This window comes from Hordeum vulgare, chromosome 1H, assembly GCF_904849725.1.
Source record: "Hordeum vulgare subsp. vulgare chromosome 1H, MorexV3_pseudomolecules_assembly, whole genome shotgun sequence".
Classification (NCBI taxonomy): domain Eukaryota; kingdom Viridiplantae; phylum Streptophyta; class Magnoliopsida; order Poales; family Poaceae; genus Hordeum; species Hordeum vulgare.
The window spans coordinates 376,790,145-376,811,295 of record NC_058518.1 but is presented as its reverse complement, the minus strand read 5'-3'; the positions used below and the strand labels follow the sequence as shown (position 1 = coordinate 376,811,295).

The 21,151-nt window shown below is 42.9% G+C and overlaps 1 protein-coding gene across 1 annotated transcript; it reads left to right on the top strand.

The window, feature by feature from the left end:
• Positions 1-266: 266 nt before the first annotated feature.
• On the top strand, positions 267-2,508 carry LOC123438475 (QWRF motif-containing protein 7-like). The gene is made up of 5 exons (XM_045115780.1): positions 267-1,138; positions 1,220-1,456; positions 1,559-1,648; positions 1,764-1,871; positions 2,104-2,508. Exons 1-5 carry the CDS (start codon positions 551-553, stop codon positions 2,215-2,217), a joined length of 1,137 nt encoding a protein of 378 aa, XP_044971715.1. The 5' UTR covers positions 267-550; the 3' UTR covers positions 2,218-2,508.
• Positions 2,509-21,151: the final 18,643 nt, after the last annotated feature.

The following is a 21,151-nucleotide window of genomic DNA, read 5'->3' as shown; positions in this document are numbered from 1 at the left end:
ACCGGCACTCCACAGGTGGCCTGCACCTGCCCGCTCTCCCTTTCTCCCACCAAACCCTACCACTTCCACAAGACATGCATAGGAAAAAACATGCCGGAAGAACTATTCATGGTGATGGTGTGCACACAAGCAAAAGTCACAAGTGAAATGACCTGATGGTGTGATGAGTACGAGTAACTATTAGACGTACGACCAGGAAAGATTTGAATGCATGGTCGACAGGTCAAGAATATATGGCATCGTCCGATCAAAAAAGAAAAAAAAAGAATATATGGCATCGGTTGCTCTGTCGTGTGTCACGAGGGGGACACGCCCTCGCGTGCATGCAAGAACCGCTTGTGCTCTAGCTATATCTAGTGGCGTTTTGGAGCTGGCGAGTGCCCTTGTGATGCGACCTTCATCCCACCCCCTCCCTCCCTCTCTCTCTAGGTTTTAGGATGCTGCGAATACTGCGCTTGCTCTGATCCATCAGAGGAGCTTAATTTTATTTATTTATTTATAACTTATTTATTTATATATATATTTATTAATTTATCGGCCTCCGTCGTCTATGGAGTCCGCCGGCGGTAGCATCCCTAGGCCGCAAACGGCGTCCGCGCGCCGGCTGGGGCGCAGCTCCAGCACTGCTTCCCGCGCCGGCGCTGGCGCGTTCGCCTACGACGGGATGCGCGCCGCGCCGCTCTTCTCCTCGGCCAACTTCGCGCGCTCCCTCCGCAAGGCGGCCTCCTTCGGCCACAAGAAGAAGCCAAGCGCCGGCGACGCCGATGCGGCCGCGCAACCGCCCCGGCGGGCACTGAGCAGCAAGGATCAGAACACTGTCCACGGCGTGGACGCCGGCGCGGTGACGTTATCCCCCCGCCGGTCGCCGCCCGAGCCCGGCGTCGGTGCGAGGCAAGGCCCCTGCTGGGAGCCGACGAGGCGGAGGCGGAGCACCGGTGGCGCGTCGTCCCCGGACGAAAGCCCGGGCAACAAAGTATCGGCTGGCGCGCTGAGGGACGTGGTGATGCGCAAGAGGGAGGGGTCCGAGAAGGAGGAGGCGGTGCACCGGGCGCGCGTGCTCGCCACGCGGCTGCTGCAGTGGCGATTCGCCAACGCTCGGATGGAGAAGGCCGTCGCCCGCGCCACCTCCGCCGCCCAGGTGAGCCATGCATGCCCTTCAGTTGGCGAGCATCTTGACGAGGTGATGGCTTGACACGCGTGTGCGTGTGCATGCATGCAGAACAAGCTGTTCTACACGTGGTTGCGCGTGGCGGAGCTGCGCAACATCCATGCGGCGAAGCGGATCGTGGCGCAGCGGCGGCGGCAGAAGCTGAAGCTGGAGAGGCTGCTGCGGCCGCAGCTCCCCCTCCTCGCATCGTGGGAGTCCCTCGACGAGCCCCACGCCGACGCCGTCTCCGACCTCGCCCGTGTCCTCTCCGCCGCCTGCACACCCCTCCCCGTAACCGCCGGCGCCCAAGTATGCAGACGCACTCCCCCATGCACATGCACGGCGCGCGCCCACACTTGCTTACTTCTCGCTCCCACCACCTGACAGCTAGGGCACTACGCTTGCATGCAGGTCGACATGGAGTCGCTCCACGAGATCATGTTCGCCTGCGTGGGCACGGTGACCGAGATCGATGCCAACGCTGACATGTTCTACGCCACGGTACGCACGCACAACAACCACAGCAAATTAAGTTTCCCCGGTCCCTTCACGTTCTCTCCACGTGCGTACTACAGTACTTGATTCCGGTGTGACTGCCGCCGGTGCCTTTCTGCAGGCCGGCGAGACGAGCGGCGCGCTAGGCGAGCTTGCAAGGACGATACAGCAGGAGGTGGAAGGGCTGGAGGAAGCCATGCGGCTGTCCAGAGTCGTCACTCGCTTGCAGGTGGGTGTTGGTGGCACGTCGTTTTTTTCTGCTCCCGGTGATGTTTCGCCCGAACAGACCTACTCTGAATCTTGTACCCTACTGAACTTTTATCACTTTTTGGACCGATTCCATCGATCTTTCTCACGCAATTCCTTTGCTTTTCTAAGTGCCATTCGTCGACTGATTGCACTATATATGGAGTACATCTTTTGCTTAACTATTTAATTCTTGTGTGAGTCCGGTACTGCAGATGCAGGAGGTGAGCCTTCGGACGAACTTAGTTCAGGCGAAGCAGAAGCGTGATCACGACATGGGAGTCGCCTTCGCCGCCCCGGCGACTGCAGCTTCCGGCTGGTGCTATTGAGTTTTGATCAGTCGCACACGCTATGGCTAATTTAAGATAAGATGCGGGGCTTGTGTCATCGTGACAGACCGACGGGACATGTCACCTCTCTAGACCTGATTCATATGTATGTATGTGCATTTTAATAAATTACGTTTGCAGTAATTTCAGTCACTTGGGGCCCGGGGTATGTGTATTGAACGACCGTGCGCTGTAAAATAGTCGTTTCCTGGGTAGATAGGCATAAATTTACATCCAGATACTGTAATTTGAACAATTCAAATAATCTTTGCTCATATTTTTAGGTTCAAATATATTTTTGCTCATCGGCCACACCATTTGGAATGGGGCATGTAAAACAAATTTGGCCCGGGGCGCAGCCCATTAGCTTGCTCTCTGGCTGGACCTCAAGCAGTCAGACCGGGACGTAAAAACAAATACTAGCTACTTGGAAAATACGCTTTGGTTTCTGATTGTATATGCATCATATATGATTTTTTTAATAATTAATTAAAAATTTAAAATAGTTTTAAAGTATTTTTAGATTAAACTTGACTTTGTGCACTAGTATATAAATTTTCACTAAAAAAAATCAACATTGACTTCTGGGAAAAAAAGACAAAATTTATTTGCTATTATAGGTCAGTATTTACATTATTTTGGTCAAATTTTTGTCTTTTTGAAAAAGAAGTCAAAGTATAATTTTCTTTTTTGGAATTTTTCTTACATATACAATGAAAGGTCAAATTTATTGAAAAAAAATCATTTTTTTACTTTTTGTTGAATTGCTATTTTTTATGCTTATAGGATGTATATACATCCAGGTTCCAAAAGTTCCTCTCCCTAGCTACTCTCACTACATAAGAAGATAACCAAAACTTACACCACAACTTTAGGGATCTTCCCCGCAAAAAAAAACTTTAGGGATCTTCAACGTGAACGCTTAAATCGTTCGTATATGTCCTTTGCGGAATTCTGAGGTTTTTGACATCCAATACTATTCTCCAAATGTCCACAGACGCGTCCGGACGTTCGTATTCCAACAAAGTGGTAGCAGACTTGGCGGGGCTTTGGAGGAGTCCGAATATCCACCTAGCCATCGAAAAGCGAGCACATAGGACATCCGACAATCCCTCTCTCTCCTCAACTGCGACATGCACATGCGTAAATGATGAAACAACAAATATATGGGATAGCATTGGATAACTCTGAGGACATGTCCCGGACATGTTCACGGACATTTGCGGTGTCCTTGTGGGAGTTTGCATTGGAGATGCCCTTCTCTTTGGCAAGGTCTCCCGCAAGAAATCCACCCTCTTCCTATTCAATGTAAGCATAACTAGCTTTGCATATGTTGGAACTTCAATTTAGATAGCTCGAAACACCACAACTAAATTAAATCACCTCGGTTGCGCGTAACTCCCCAACAAAGGCACTTCGAATATTTAGTGCAAGCACAAGTAGCTTTGCATCCATTTAAACTTAAATTTGGATAGCTCCAAGCACAACAACTAAATTTAATCATCATGGTAGCACATAACTCCCCAACAAAGGCACTTCCAATATGCTTCACACGTTCAAGTGTGGAGGCATTTTTCATCCCAAAATTTCAGTGGAGGACCAATTGAATGGGGGCACATTTGATTTGCTAACCAAGGGACCAACTAGTAAAAAGTTGGACGTCAAAGCTAGAGAAACGGAAAATTACTCAGGCCTAGGCCTACTCGACCCAATGTGGGCCCTTTGTGTCCACACGACCACCATGAGAGTCGCACGCAACCACACAATCGCCACCATGGTTCTTTCTAGGCATAAACGTTCCGTCTATATTTAACTTCAGAATTTATTTTCATGTTATATTTAACAAACTGAAATTGTGCATGCCTTCACTCTTAACTAAGATGTGCATGTTATTTTAAAATATTCAAATATTATTTTTATATATTAAATTTCCGAGGGTCAACTTGTGTGGGCTTAAACAATTTGTGCTCCATAAGTAATCTCACATACATAAGCTTCTGAAAAGACCAAGATGTTGCCCGAAGGGGAATGTGAATAGGAGTTATATAAACTTCTATGGATTTGACTTTATTAGTAAACTAGGTGGATACTTTTCCATCACAAATTTTAAATATACTAGGCTTAACTAAGTATACCAAGAACTTGAGCTAAACAAGATGAGCACACCAAAGCAAGCAAGCACATGTATGTTGGACAAACTTACCAAAGATAAGAAACATAGGATAATAGCAACATATGGAAATGAATGATACAAGATAATAATTCAAACTAACATGATTTAATTCAATAGTAACAAGTACGAATTGTGAAAAGTAAAGGGGACAAGATACAACCAATATTTTACCCAAGTTCAAGTAGTCACCCATACTCTAGTCTCCATTGGAGAGCGAAGGATCACAAAGGCCCCCAAAGACAAACCGCCTTTCCTTGTTCTGTGAGGCCCCACCAAACTAAGTACGAGCACACCTTCACTATGGTTAGATTCTCCCCCATTCCAAAGGTGGCAAGCTCCATAACCACTTCACAGTCCGCACAAAAGGGAAATCTAGGGCCTCTTCACAAACTCCACAAAAGGGGTCACCGAGGCAGTAATCACCAAACCATCTAGGAGGTGGTGGCCTCCAAGAGTAACAAGCTCAGTGGCTCTCAATCGAATAAATCAACGCAGAGAGATCAAATTGATGGAAGAAATGCAAAGCGAGAATAAAATAATGCTCAAACCCCTCTCTCGCAGATCTCACCCAAAGCAAATTATACTAGAGAGAGATGAGAGGAGAAGAACAATGGAGGGGGTCAACAAATGAATCCTGGGTTCATGGAATACTTTTCCCTCAAATGGGTTGGGGTTTTGAGGATTGGGGGAGGAGGACAGAGCTCAAGAGAATAGGGAAATATAATACCCAAAAGCCCTTTTCATTGGGAAAAGTCACATTACATAAGGGGCAACCAAATCAGCCCATCAGGGGCTCCAAGGCTCCCGTGGAGGTTTTGAAACCAACTTCGAGGTGAAAACGGGTAACCATGATGCTACTAAATGCTCCCATAGGTTGTTCGAGGTACGCTCAGATTTCGGGGCATTCTAGAATATCATACCATAGGTTGCCTCGGAATGTTCGCGCTGCACAAAACAATGAGGACAATAACACAAAAACATGCATAAATTTCTCATACAAACCTGAGTTCGATGATCTTGGGCTCATTTTGAGTCCTCATATACATGATTACCTAATATAAAAAAATAGGATGCCAAAAATGCAAACGCCACTTGACCTTTATGTTGACCTTCACGCTTGCCTCAAGTTAGAAATAAAATCTTGGTTACGGTTACATTGTGAAGACTTCAAATAGCCCTCCCCCTAATAAACCATATGGGATCTCATGTCTTGTAGCATCTTAACATGTACTTGTAACACTTATATGGACTTCGAAGCTTCAAGAATATGTCCATTATCAATGAATCTACAATCTTGGTAAAGTTCTTCGAATTCTTCCTCATGATCTTATGCAAAGCCTCTTTTTGTAGACCATCTTCAAATCATCCATAAGCTTCAAGCATGTGTTACCTTGGTATGATTATCTTGAACTTTACCTTTTGAACCTTAAAAACTATCTCAACTTGATAATATCCTCATATGGGTTATATAAAATCTTCCTTTTGAAGCAAGCCAATGAGGATCTAACCCACATGGTCACGGAAAACATGTAACATGGGCCAGTTCACAAACCACACCACACGATGGTTCATCATTTTCACTTGTGTGTTAAGCATCTAGAATTTCACCTTGAGCCTTGTCTTCTTCAACCTTTATATTCACCCCATGATTTATCTTCATGACTTAGATGTAGTGTTCAACTTTCTTCACTTCACGCCTTCGACTTGATAATCAATATCCCAATTTTCTCACGACCATATTGATTTTTCTCCATGAATATCATATTACCCATAACTTGATCTTCGTCATGCTCTGTCACACTCACTTGAGAGGAATAATAAATTATTCACTTGAAATTACTTGTTTTAAGACTTGATCAACCATGGGTGAACCCATTACCTCATCATGACCTTATATTCAAGACATTCTAGAATTCTTCTCTTTAATCATTATTTTAAGATCTTGATCCTTCGAGGCTGAGTTCATAAGCCCAAGCATGACAACCTTTGAGTTCCTCCAATGAACTCCTTCTTGATCACATTTGTTCCACTCATTAAATCAATATACATATCTTGAATACCATTTATTTTTCTTATTATTGATCATACCATATGCACCACCATAATTTAATGTTCTTGCAGCATATCTTGGTGTTGATGGCATACATTCCAGATCTACCCAACCTCCAACACTCAATGCATATCATTATCTGGATGGCTTCCATCCTTGAATCCATCCTATGTTCTCCATGCATTTCCTGTCTAAATGTCCTTCGTATATATCACAATGAAAACATTAGTACTTAGTTATTGTCACTAATTAATGAAACCACACATGAAGGTCTCATCCTCCCTAACAAGCATGCAGGATTACATGTTTTCTACATATTTGTTTCCGGAAGTATAGCTACACATATGAAAAGAACAAATTTAATATTATAATTATTTTAGTTGAACATGTTTTAAACATGCATGATTACAATGTGTTACATATAGAAGATTCTATAGTTACCCTATGTAGTTGACCTTGGGTGACGGTCCCTATCATTGAAAGATTTAATCTCTTGGTCACTAAAGTGAGGTGACACACAATGACCAATTCAAGAAAATCAATGAAGGAGAGTTCATGTCACCTCTATGCACTCATACCTTCATCATGTGATTCATATCATACCTAGGGGATGCACAACCGGCTCACACAAACATGAAAGTTTAGATAAAAACCAACGACCTAGAAATGGGTTCCCTCGCTGCATGGGGTTGCTAAGTTAAACATCGATGGCATATCACGTGAGGTGAGATTAGTGCATCACGACCGTAATAGCAGCTATCTTGGATCCTTAGTTGTAGCGTTTCCATTGATAACTAAAACGATGACCTTGGAGCTTTATTGTGTCGTGAGGCGCTTGATTTGACGCAAGACTTATGACTTATCCATTCATCGACTACAATTGCTCTGGATTGTCTCGCAATCATCAGTGACATTAAAGAGAACTCGGGTGGACGCGACACTATTATTATTGGCAAGATCGAGGCAGGCCCACTAAAGTTATAGGAAGTCTCTTGTGTCCATGAATAAATGTGCTCAAATTTTGAAGCACATGATATATCTCACTTTGCTTATCCTCTAGGGACGGGTCTCCCTCTTTGACTTCTCAAGCATCATGATGTCATTTCTATTCCTGTGAACATTTTGAAATATAAAAATAAAGTAAGTAATTGTTGTCGGAAAAGCAGAAAGAAATGAATGAAAAGTAATTAGATCAAGTAATAAGCTACATTTACATGCATATTCTTACAGATTACAACCTATGGGTAGACATGGCCTCAACTATTTGGAACTAATGGGGGCCCAAAGCTGTAAAAATTGGGGGAAGAGATGAATGAGTGGAGTACACGTAATATTGTAGCCTCCCATTCGTAACATGTTTCCCGTAGCTTTGGGAATTTTGAGAATCATGAAGAAAAGGTGGTTACAATTTGTAACAACACGGAGGACGGGTTGGAGGTGGTTGTGTCCTAGGTATGCGAGGAAAAATATTAGGCGAATCCATGTTCCCACAATCAACACTGACTTACAGTTGGGGGAGGCACCGCACCACACCCCTCATGTTCTCCTTATTGCGTAGCCAACTCACCATCACTTCAGTATAAGATGGTCGAGGTCTCATGGTAGACTGAGTCGAGCGGCAGAAATTGGAGGGGAAAGCATGATTGTTTCGGAATAGAGAGCCATAAAAATATCTAGGACGTGCGTTCACATCTTCTTGATATGATTAACAACGGAGTTACTAGGTTTTCCTTTAGAGAAGCGGCCCGAGACTCGTCGTTTGGTCGGCTGCAGCGAGTAGCCTTGCATGAAGGAAACGTGCCCTAGGGCATGCACTAGTATGCCGAGCGATCTAGAATGTTCTATAAGAAGATCATACGGTATGGAGTATTGAATCATTTGAGGCCTCCTAGCTAATCCATTTTACTGTTTCTTATATACTAACTGGTGAAGGAGTGACATGCACATGTCACAATTAAAATGGGACAACATTGCCCACTAGGAGACTGGTCTAAGCCATAATTTCAGGGTCGACGAGCCTTTTGGGTCAGCTACATAAAAAGGTGCGAGGGAATCAGACACCATTGGCCCATCGTGACAAGCAGGTCGACCCAAATTTAGTTTCTCAAGGTTATATTAAATCGTGATAATGCCACATGCCTTTGCAAGGTTGTTACTCTTGTGCTTACATAATTTTTTCAAATAGTTGACCCAAGAATGCTTTTGTTTCAGAGTTCAAATATGATACCTTATGATGCAAACAATTCATGGTAGAAATAATAAGTTCCCTATATAGCTAAATAACGCAAGCTGAAATAATGTGTGTAAATGTTCCTTGTCCGTGTGCAATAATATGTGTAAACAACATGAGGACAATGAATATTAAACAAAACCAATGGTCCAACAAGGACCAAGTCTCGTGGGAGCATGCTGACGCATTTAGATCATGAGGCACATGGTACCACCGGGTCGGACGTGTCGTTGAGGCCTTGTTTGGTTGACAGGAAAGTGAAAGGGATTTGGCATGGGTTAAGGGGATTAAAACCCCAACCAATCAAAATCTCATCAAATCCTATTCACCCCTCTTGGTAGGAGGATTAACCGAACAAGGACTGAAGGAGGAGAATGCCCCTAGGATTACAACACGGTTAGCTAGGTGTGCACTGCATACAACTCAGTCCGTGACCAGCATGTTGCATTCAACACAACATTAATTTTTGTGACAGTTTACGCCATCACATGATGGGGTAAGAGGATTTGTTGGATGCATACATGATCAATTTGTGTTCTTAACTCCATATTAGAGTAGTACACTTTTCTAGTAACAATCAACTTGCACTCGGTCTTATTTTTCTGCCGGTGAAATATTGTATTACTCAAATCATAATTTGATACAATCAGCAAGAGCTGGCTATAAAGCATCTAACGGGCCAGAACCAACGCAAGCCATAGTTCCACCCTCTATTCTATCGTTTAGATTAACTATAGCTGATTTTGTTAAGTGCAATTAACCTACCAGATTTGATAGTACTATGCCCACCGTAATCTCCACATGATGTGCTCGAACATGTCTTCCAATATTGTTAGGGTTGGGTTCAAATGTGCATGGATAATTTGTTGCCTGGGTTTAGAGCATCTACAGTCACACTCCCTAAATTGACCGGACGGACGCATGATCACTCACCAAAAATGAGAGAAGCAAATTATCGACCCAACTATGACCCTCAAAGCCTCCCTTCAATGCCCGTCCTGTCCAACACTCCTCATATCCATCTCATATATGAGATGAGCATGAGGAGTGCCCGGGTGTGTCCGGTCAATGGTCCCACGTGTGTCACATAGTATTGGACCCACCACAAAGCACCTTTTTTCTCACTTCATTATATTTTTCCTTCTTTCTCTCTCTTCTTCTCCATCAATTTTTTGAAACAAGCCTTATAATCCATCAAGTACTTGCATGTGACAGGACTTATGAGAAAAATAAAATGAAAGACATGGTTACATGAACAGATAAATATTGAGTCAAAACGGAAGGCCAACCACTAGTCGGGCATGTCCACAGATGTTTGAGTGGCCAAATTTATTCAGTCTAGCTAGGCGGACTATGAAGGACCGAGTAGTGAGATCATGTCGTCTGCACTATCCGCTCTCCACTCCCCCACAAGTAGAAAACAAACCTTTCGTCCGGAGCTTTAGTCCCGGTTGGGTTTGGGCCCTGGACTAATGTGAGCATTAGTCCCAGTTCCAACGGCTAGGAGCGGAGGGGGGCATGACCAGGATTAGTCCCGGTTCGAATGGGACCTCTAGTCCTAGTTGGTGATACCAACCGGGACTAAAGGGGTTGTGGAAGGATGGGGCCCATGCGAGCCCCTTTAGTCCCGGTTGGTGTATCCAACCGGGACTAAAGTCTTCCCTATATAAAGTTCTGCTTCTTCCAGCCCATGTCCAAGATTTCTCTCCTCCCTGTTTCCTTCCCCAAGCTCGAGTTGATCCTCCATTTTTGCCAAAATTTGTCTATATTGACGGCACCCCATCTATCCAAGGGTTCTAAAAGGTTAGCAACTTCATCCTTTCATCTCTCATTGCTAGTTTAGCTCGTTTCATGCTCTATAAGTATAGTGATTTGTGGGTTTTAGTTTGGGAGTAAGTATGTGAGAGTTTTATTTGATTTATATGCAATTTGAGCTCATATTAACTTCTTAGTTTGCATATACAGGTGTGGTTTGCTTAGTGCCTTCCCGTCCCCATCCTCACTGTCGTCGATCGCCCGCGTCGTCCCATGGCCAACACCACCTTGGTGAGCATATTGTTCTTATCCTTTTTGTAAAAAAATTCTAATTTGTATGATTTAGATAGTTACTTGTATATTTTTTTTACTTGTATGATTATTTGTTATATATATATATATATATATATATATATATATATATATATATATATATATATATATAGTACCATGGTTTTGATACCTGTCCTCATCGGCCCTCGTCCGGTTTATGATTCAGATGTGGTATATTGTCTTTTATAACTATTTGTTTCATTTCATGTTTATGGAAATTATGCCCATCAAGTTGACATAGATAATTTTATCAAGGAGGCATGTGAACAAGAAATTGCAACCGACCCTCTTGTCGAAAAGTTAAATTTAGTTGAAAAAAACAATTATTTTAAAGAAAAATTGAAAAGAATTGATCAAGAGAAGATGAAATTGGAGTTGTATGTTGCCGATGTCGTCGATGATCACAAGATCAAGATGGGTGCAATGCGCTCGAAGATTTGAAAGGTTAGAAAATATGCCATTAATAAAGAGGCTTGATATCATTATGATATTGGATCAATTATTACCTTAGTTGAGATTTTGATCGCATTCGTTGTTGCATTTAAATGCTTTAGATAGTTGTATGTTGTTTTATGAGAAGTATGTATGAACTTTATGTATATATTTTTGCAGCAATAACATTTGGGAACTACTCTACTTTTGTTTTAATGTGATGAACTTGTATTAATTTGGTCACTTTGATGTTGTGTAATGAAGATGAGTCGGCAATGGATGTACGATGACTGACGCTCTCCCGAGTTCATTAATAGTGTGCATAATTTTATGCGCGTGGCTGAGACAAACAAGTGGAGTGGTTTTATGTGTTGTCCATGTGGTGTCTGTAATAATAATAGGGAATACTCTACCACAAAAATCCTTCACATCCACCTTCTTCAGTCTGGTTTCATGTTCGGCTATAATTGTTGGACCAAGCATAGAGAAAGAGGGGTTATAATGAAAGACAATGAAGAAGAATATGAAGATGAAAACTATCCTAGGTTCTCTGAATACGATGGTACTACAATGGGGGAAGTTGAAGAAGAGGAATTAGATGAGCCAGCTGATGATCTTGGTCGGCCAATTGTTGATGCACAGAAAAACTACGAAAGTGAAAAGGAGAGGTTGAAGTTGGAGCGCATGTTAGAGGATCACAAAAAAATGTTGTACCCAAATTGCGAAGATGACAAGAAAAATATAGGTACCACACTGGAATTGCTGCAATGGAAGGTAGAGAATGGTGTATCTGACAAGGGATTTGAAAAGTTGCTGAAAATGATAAAAAGATGCTTCCAAAGGTTAACAAATTGCCCGATAGTATGTACGAAGCAAAGAAGGTTGTCTGCCCTCTAGGATTAGAGGTGCATAAGATACATGCATGCCCTAATGACTGCATCCTATACCGTGGTGAGGAGTACGAGAATTTGAATGCATGCCCGGTATGCGGTGCATTGCGCTATAAGATCAGTCGCGATGACCGTGGTGATGTTAAGGGTGAGCGCCCCAGGAAGTGAGTTCTTGCCAAGGTGATGTGGTATGCTCCTATAATACCAAGATTGAAATGTTCGTTCCAAAACAAAGAGCATGCCAAGTTGTTATGATGGCACAAAAAAGACAGTAAGAAAGACCCGATGTTGAGAGTACCCGCTGATGGGCCGCAGTGGAGAAAAATCGAGAGAGAGTTCCTAGACTTTGAAGTTGACGCAAGGAACTTATGGTTTGCTCTAAGTGTTGGGGAACGTCGCATGGGAAACAAAAATTTTCCTACGCGCACGAAGACCTATCATGGTGATGTCCATCTACGAGAGGGGATGAGTGATCTACGTACCCTTGTAGATCGTACAGCAGAAGCGATTAGAGATCGCGGTTGATGTAGTGGAACGTCCTCACGTCCCTCGATCCGCCCCGCGAACAATCCCGCGATCAGTCCCACGATCTAGTACCGAACGGACGGCACCTCCACGTTCAGCACACGTACAGCTCGACGATGATCTCGGCCTTCTTGATCCAGCAAGAGAGACGGAGAGGTAGAAGAGTTCTACGGCAGCGTGACGGCGCTCCAGAGGTTGGTGATGATCTTGTCTCAGCAGGGCTCCGCCCGAGCTCCGCGGAAACACGATCTAGAGGAAAAACTATGGAGGTATGTGGTCGGGCAGCCGTGAGAAAGTCGTCTCAAATCTGCCCTAAAAGCCCCATATATATAGGAGGAGGGAGGGGGACCTTGCCTTGGGGTCCAAGGGAACCCCAAGGGGTCGGCCGAGCCAGGGGGGAGGACTCTCCCCCCCCCAAACCGAGTCCTACTTGGTTTGGTGGGAGGGAGTCCTTCCCCCTTCCCACTTCTTCCTCCTTTTTTTTTTCTTCCTTTGATTTTTTTTCCTTGGCGCATAGGATTTGGTGGGCTGTCCCACCAGCCCACTAAGGGCTGGTGTGACCCCCACAAATACCTATGGGCTTCCCCGGAGTGGGTTGCCCCCCTCCGGTGAACTCCCGGAACCCATTCGTCATTCCCGGTACATTCCCGGCAACTCCGAAAACCTTCCGGTAATCAAATGAGGTCATCCTATATATCAATCTTCGTTTCTGGACCATTCCGGAAACCCTCGTGACGTCCGTGATCTCATCCGGGACTCCGAATAACATTCGGTAACCAACCATATAACTCAAATACGCATAAAACAACGTCGAACCTTAAGTGTGCAGACCCTGCGGGTTCGAGAACTATGTAGACATGACCCGAGAGACTCCTCGGTCAATATCCAATAGCGGGACCTGGATGCCCATATTGGATCCTACATATTCTACGAAGATCTTATCGTTTGAACCTCAGTGCCAAGGATTCGTATAATCCCGTATGTCATTCCCTTTGTCCTTCGGTATGTTACTTGCCCGAGATTCGATCGTCAGTATCCGCATACCTATTTCAATCTCGTTTACCGGCAAGTCTCTTTACTCGTTCCGTAATACAAGATCCCGCAACTTACACTAAATTACATTGCTTGCAAGGCTTATGTGTGATGTTGTATTACCGAGTGGGCCCCGAGATACCTCTCCGTCACACGGAGTGACAAATCCCAGTCTTGATCCATACTAACTCAACTAACACCTTCGGAGATACCTGTAGAGCATCTTTATAGTCACCCAGTTACGTTGCGATGTTTGATACACACAAAGCATTCCTCCGGTGTCACTGAGTTATATGATCTCATGGTCATAGGAATAAATACTTGACACGCAGAAAACAGTAGCAACAAAATGACACGATCAACATGCTATGTCTATTAGTTTGGGTCTAGTCCATCACGTGATTCTCCCAATGACGTGATCCAGTTATCAAGCAACAACACCTTGTTCATAATCAGAAGACACTGACTATCATCGATCAACTGGCTAGCCAACTAGAGGCATGCTAGGGACGGTGTTTTGTCTATGTATCCACACATGTAAATGAGTCTTCATTCAATACAATTATAGCATGGATAATAAACTATTATCTTGATACAGGAATTATAATAATAACTATACATTTATTATTGCCTCTAGGGCATAATTCCAACACTAAGTACATATGGCATGAATTATTTTAAAGAGCAGAGCTTTAGTCCTAGCATGTGGCGTGTGACTCTATGTATCTATAACATTCTCCTTGGTTGTGCATGAAGCGGAAGTTCATTAGGATGTCAGTGGTCATCCAAGGTCGTAAGCAACCCGTCAATGACATTGATGTTTACCTAAGACCATTAGTTCAAGAACTTTCATAGTTGTGGGATAAAAAAGGTGTATGTGTGTGGGATGAGCACAAACAGGAGGAATTTGACCTATGAGCGTTGTTGTTTGTTGTTACGTCTCCAACGTATCTATAACTTTTGATCGTTCCATGCTATTATCTTGTCAACTTTGGATGTTTTGTATGCATGAATATGCTATTTTATATCTTTTTTGGGACTAACCTATTAACTCAGTGCCAAGTGCTAGTTTCTGTTTTTTCCGTGTTTTTGACCTTTTTCAGAGAAGAATATTAAACGGAGTCCAAACGGAATAAAACCTGCGGGATGATTTTTTCCATAACAGAAGATATGCAGGGAACTTGAGAACCAAGGCAAAGGACCTCGGGGGAGGTCACAAGCTCCCTAGCCGCGGCATGGGGGGGGGGATGATGTTTCAAAAGGGATCCCCGGCAATGGCGCAGGAATGCCTCTGATGTCCGTTATGCTGCCGCACAAAAGACCTTCCAGTGGCGCCAGAAATGGGCACGTTGACGACACCAGGAATCTTTCTGCGTTGGTGTTTCCTCGAAGCGGAGAGGATGACCAAGCTATCAATCCGGTGGAGGAGTATCTCAAGATCCTGCACAAACACAAAAGCTTGCACCCAACGCTATGAAGGGGTTGTCAATCCCTTATAGATTGTTTGCCAAGTGAGAACTGAAAGTAACAAAGTAACAAAGCAAAGTAAAAGAAGAGTTGTAAACGATGGATGTGAATAGACCCGGGGGCCGTAGTGTTTACTAGTGGCTTCTCTCATGAAAGCAAGTAGACGGTGGGTGAACAAATTACTGTCGAGCAATTGATAGAACTGTGTAGAGTCGTGACGATATCTATGCAATGATTATTTCTATAAGCATCACGTCCAAAACAAGTAGACTGATACTTTCTGCATCTACTACTATTACTCCACACGTCGACTGCTATCCAGCATGCATCTAGTGTATTAAGTCCATAAGAACAGAGTAACGCCTTAAGCAAGATGACATGATGTAGAGGGATAATCTCAAACCAATGATAAAAACCCCATCTTTTTACCCTTGATGGCAACTGCTTGATGTGTGCCTTGCTGCCCCTACTGTCACTCGGAAAGGTCACCACATGGCAAAACCCAAAACCAAGCACTTCTCCCATTGCAAGAATCATAGATCTAGTTGGCCAAACAAAACCCAAGACTCAGAGAGACTTACAAGGATATCAAATCATGCATATAAGAAATCAGCAAAGACTCAAATATATATCATAGATAATCTGATCACAAGTCCACAATTCATTGGATCTCGACAAACACACCGCCAAAGAAGATTACATCGGATAGATCTCCATGAAGATCATGGAGAACTTTGTATTGAAGATCCAAGAGAGAGAAGAAGCCATCTAGCTACTAACTACGGACCCGTAGGTCTGAAGTGAACTACTCACGAGTCATTGGAGGGGCGATGATGATGATGAAGAAGCCCTCCAACTCCAGAGTCCCCTCTGGTAGCGCGCCGGGAAGGGTCTCCAAATGAGATCTTGCGGAAACGGAAGCTTGCGGCGACAGAAAAGTATTTTCGAGGCTCCCCTGATTTTTTGCGGAATATTTGGGAATTTATAGGCCAAAGACCTAGGTCAGGGGGCGGCCAGGGAGGCCACAAGCCTGCCTACCGCCGCCTCCCCCTGGTGGCGGAGTGGGGGCTTGTGGGCTCCCTGGAGCCCATTTGGCTTGGCCCAAAAGCCCCCTGGACTTCTTCCGTTCGGGAAAAAATCATTTCGGGGTTTTTCTTCCGTTTGGATCCCGTTCCAAAATCAGATTTAAAAAGAGTCAAAAACACGGAAAAAAACAGGAACTGGCACTTGGCACTGAATTAATAAGTTAGTCCCAAAAAGATATAAAAAGGTACATAAAACATACAAAGAAGGCAATATAACAGCGTGAAACCATAAAAAATTATAGATACGTTTGAGACGTATCAGCGCCTAGCAGGCTTGTGGGCCCCACGTGGCTCCTTTGCCCTACTTCTTTCGCCTATAAATTCTCTAAAATTCCAGAACCACTAGAGAGAGCCACGAAAGTACTTTTCCACCGCCGCAAGCTTCTGTCTCCGCAAGATCCCATCTGGGGACCGTTCTGGTGCCCTACCGAAGGGGGATTCAGACACGGAGGGCTTCTTCATCAACACCATTTCCTCTCCGATGATGCGTGAGTAGTTCGCCACAGACCTTCGGGTCCATAGCTAGTAGCTAGATTGATTCTTCTCTCTCTTGGATCTTCAATACAAAGTTCTCCATGATCTTCATGGAGATATATCTGATGTAACCTTCTTTTGAGGTGTGTTTGTCAAAATCCGATGAATTGTGTATTTATGATCAGATTATCTATGAATATTATTTGAGTCTCCTTTGATCTCTTATATGCATGATTTTGTATCCTTGTAATTCTCTTCGAGTTGTGGGTTTCGTTTGGCCAACTTGATCTATAATTCTTGCAATGGGACAAGTGCTTGGTTTTGGGTTCATACCGTGCGGTGTCCTCACCTAGTGACAGAAGGGGTAGCGAGGCACGCATCGTGTTGTTGCCATCAAGGGTAAAAAGATGGGGTTAATATCTATTGCATGAATCTATCCCTCTACATCATGTCATCTTGCTTAAGGCGTTACTCTGTTTGTTATGAACTCAATACACTAGATGCATGCTGGATAGCGGTCGATGTGTGTAGTAATAGTAGTAGATGCAGAATTATCAGTCTACTTGTCTCAGACGTGATGCCTATATGTATGATCATTGCCTTAGATATCATCATGACTTTGCGCGATTGTATCAATTGCTCGACAGTAATTCGTTCACCCGCCGTAATACTTGCTATCATGAGAGAAGCCTCTAGTGAACACTATGGCCCCCGGGTGTACTTCACCTCATATTTTGAGATCCACAAAATTACTTTGTTGCACTTTTCACCTTCAGATCTCACCTTGCAAATAATCGTGAAGGGATTGACAACCCCTTTATAGCGTTGGGTGCAAGTTTGTTTGTTTTTGCGCAGGTACATTGGTGCCTCATCTTGATACTCCTATTGGATTGATACCTTGGTTCTCAAACTGAGAGAAATACTTACTGCTACTGTGCTGCATCACCCTTTCCTCTTCAAGGGAAAAACCAACCCAAGCTCAAGAGGTAGCAAGAATAATTTCTGGTGCCGTTGCCGGGGAGTATTCAAAGTGAAGCTTATCCAAGTAACTATCGCAAACTCATCTCTTGCATTTACATTATTTGCCTTTTGCCTCTCGTTTTCCTCTCCCCCACTTCTGAAAAAACAAAATTTACAAAAATATTTGCCTTTTTCATTCGCCCTTTTCTTTCGCTTGCTTTTTGTTTGCTTGTGTGCTTGTCTGCCTGCTAAGAGCTGTATGGCCCAACCAAATGATTATGATGCTTACTATAAAAGTTTGGAAGAGATTGAAACTAGTGTTAAAAGCTTCAAGTCTACACAGTTTCATCATAACAGCTACTTTCGTAGAGAACTAAGGGAGAAAAATTCTTTTATGGCTTATATGAGTAAAGAGGTTGATGATATGGCGAAAGAATTCCGTGCGTTAAATTCTCAATTTGCTCGTCTTGAGAAACTGGTAGGCCAGATTTCTGATAAACAAGCTACCTTAGTCAATAAAATGTCTGCTAAACCTGAAATATGTGATGAGAATCACGAAGATCTTAAAGTGCTTGGTGTGACTCCTATTGAATTCTTGTTTTCTAATGTCAATCCTAATGATGATGGGGCTGGATATGAATCCACTTTGGTTGAGAAACACCCCAATGATTCGGAGTCTATTTGCCTTGATACTAAAAGCACTAAAAGTGGAGTAGAGGATATCAAAACTTTGAGTAGTGATTAAATTACTACTTTGGATTTCAAGGAATTCAATTATGATAGTTGCTCTTTGATTGAATGTATTTCCTTGATGCAATCCATGCTAAACTCTCCACATGCTTATAGCCAAAATAAAGCCTTTACCGATCATATCGTTGATGCTATGATGAAATCTCTTGAAGAGAAACTTGAGTTGGAGATATCTATTACTAGAAAACTTCATGATGAGTGGGAACCTACTAACAAAATCAAGATTAAAAACTATGAATGCAATGCTTTGTGTGATTTGGGTGCTAGTGTTTCCGCTATTCCAAAGTCTTTATGTGATGTTCTAGGCTTCAATGAGATTGATGCGTGCTCTCTTAATTTGCATCTTGCGGATTCTACTATTAAGAAACCTATGGGAAGGATAAATGATGTTATTATTATTGCAAATAGGAACTATGTGCCCATAGATTTCATTGTGCTTGATATTGATTGCAATCCGACATGTCCCATCATTCTTGGTAGACCTTTCCTTAGGATTATTGGTGCTATCATCGATAGGAAGGAAGGGAATATTAGATTTAAATTTCCATTAAATAAGGGCATGGAACACTTTCCTAGAAATAAAATAAGATTGCCTTATGAATCCATGATGAGGGCTACTTATGGTTTGAGCACCAAAGACGACGATACTTGATTCTATCGCCTTATGCCTAGCTAAGGGCGTTAAACAATAGCGCTTGTTGGGAGGCAACCCAATGAATTTATCTTGGATTTTTGCTTTATGTTTTGTTGTGTCCACACCATCATAATTCTATTATGGTTGTGTTTTTTTATGTTTCTTTTTGTGTTTGTGCCAAGTAGAACCTTTATGACTAGTTTTGGTGATGGTTGTTTGATCATGCTGAAAAAGACAGAAACTTTGCGCTCACGAAATTATTTTTCATTACTATCCAGAAAGAGATTTTGAGTTTATTATTTTTGCTGCTGGTTTATATGCAAATTTCCCCAATTTTCATAATTGTTCAGAATTTTTGGGATACCACAGGTATACGAAGTATACAGATTGCTATAGACTGGTCTGTTTTTGACAGATTCTGTTTTTGTTGTGTTGATTGCTTATTTTGATGAAACTATGGATAGTATAGGTGGTACTAGTCATGGAAAAGTGAGAATACAGTAATATAACCTCAATCTAAATAGAAATCAAGTTTACTACAATACCTAAAGAGTTGGTGGTTTGTTTTCTTATGCTAATGATATCACGAGTTTCTGTTTAAGTTTTGTGTTGTGAAGTTTTCAAGTTTTGGGTGATGTTCTCATGGACAATGGGATAAATAGTGGAAAGAGCTTAAGCTTGGGGATGCCCAAGGCATCACAAGCCAAATTCAAGGACACCAAAAAGCCTAAGCTTGGGGATGCCCCGGGAAGACATCCCCTCTTTCGTCTTCAATCCATCGGTAACGTTACTTGGAGCTATATTTTTATTCACCACATGATATGTGTTTTGCTTGGAGTGTCGTGTATTATAGGAGTCTTTTTTTTTGTCACAATCATCATTTCTGCACACCTTTTTTGAGAGGGACATGCGCTCATCGCGAATTTGCTAGAATACTCATTGAGCTTCACTTATATCTTTTGAGTTAGGCAATTTAGCTCGCATGTGCTTCACTTATATCTTTTGAGCTAGATAACTTTGCTCTAGTGCTTAACTTAGATCATTTTAGAGCACGGCGGTGTCCTAAAGATGACAGGCATCTAAAGAGGATATAATAAAAACTTCCATATTCAAGTGCATTGATTAGTAAGAGAAGTTTTATTCCTCTCAATTAGTTTTGAGATATGGATATGGTAATATAAGAGTTATGTTAGTAGGGCGTTGTGAATCTAGAAATACTTGTGTTGAATTTAGTGATTCCCGTAGCATGCACGTATGGTGAACCGCTATGTTAGGAAGTCGGAGCATAATTGATTTATTGATTGTCATCCTTTGTGTGGCGGTCGGGATCGCGCGATGGTTAAACACCTACCAACCCTTCCCCTAGGAGTATGCATTTAGCACTTTGTTTCGATTACTAATAAAACTTCCGCAATAAGAATATGAATTCTTCATGACTAATGTGAGTCCATGGTATAAATGCACTTTCACCTTCCACCATTGCTAGCCTCTCTAGTGCCGCGCAACTTCCGCCGGTGCACAAACCCACCATATACCTTCCTCAAAACAGCCACCATACCTACCTATTATGGCATTTTCATAGCCATTTCAAGATATATTGCCATGCAACTCCCACCGTTCCGTCCCATGACATGTGCCATCACTTTCATATTGCCTTTGCATGATCGTAAGATAGCTAGCGAGATGTTTCAACATCATACGCTAAGCTAGATCGTTGCACATTGATGACCCACAAGTATAGGGGATCAATCATAGTCCTTTCGATAAGTAAGAGTGTCGAACCCAACGAGGAGGAGAAGGCTCTGATAAACGGTTTTCAGCAAGGTAATAACTGCAAGCACTGAAAGTAGCGGTAACAAGTGATGGTGCAGTGAGGTGAAACGTAGCAAGCGAAAAGTAACAAGTAACAAGTAGTAGCAATGGTGCAGCAAGTGGCCCAATCCCATTTGTAGCAAGGGACAAGCCTGAACAAAGTCTTATAAGAGGAAAAATGCTCCCGAGGACACACGGGAATTTATGTCATGCTAGTTTCATCATGTTCATATGATTCGCGTTCGTTACTTTGATAGTTTGATATGTGGGTGGACCGGCGCTTGGGTACTGCCCTTACTTGGAAAAGAATCCCACTTATGATTAACCCCTCT

Bases quoted from the DNA above. Each gene is read 5' to 3' on its own strand.
- LOC123438475 (XM_045115780.1), top strand. From the start codon at position 551: ATGGAGTCCGCCGGCGGTAGCATCCCTAGGCCGCAAACGGCGTCCGCG. The intron at 1,457-1,558 runs GTATGCAGACGC...GCTTGCATGCAG, and splicing joins CCGTAACCGCCGGCGCCCAA to GTCGACATGGAGTCGCTCCA. The intron at 1,872-2,103 runs GTGGGTGTTGGT...CCGGTACTGCAG, and splicing joins GAGTCGTCACTCGCTTGCAG to ATGCAGGAGGTGAGCCTTCG.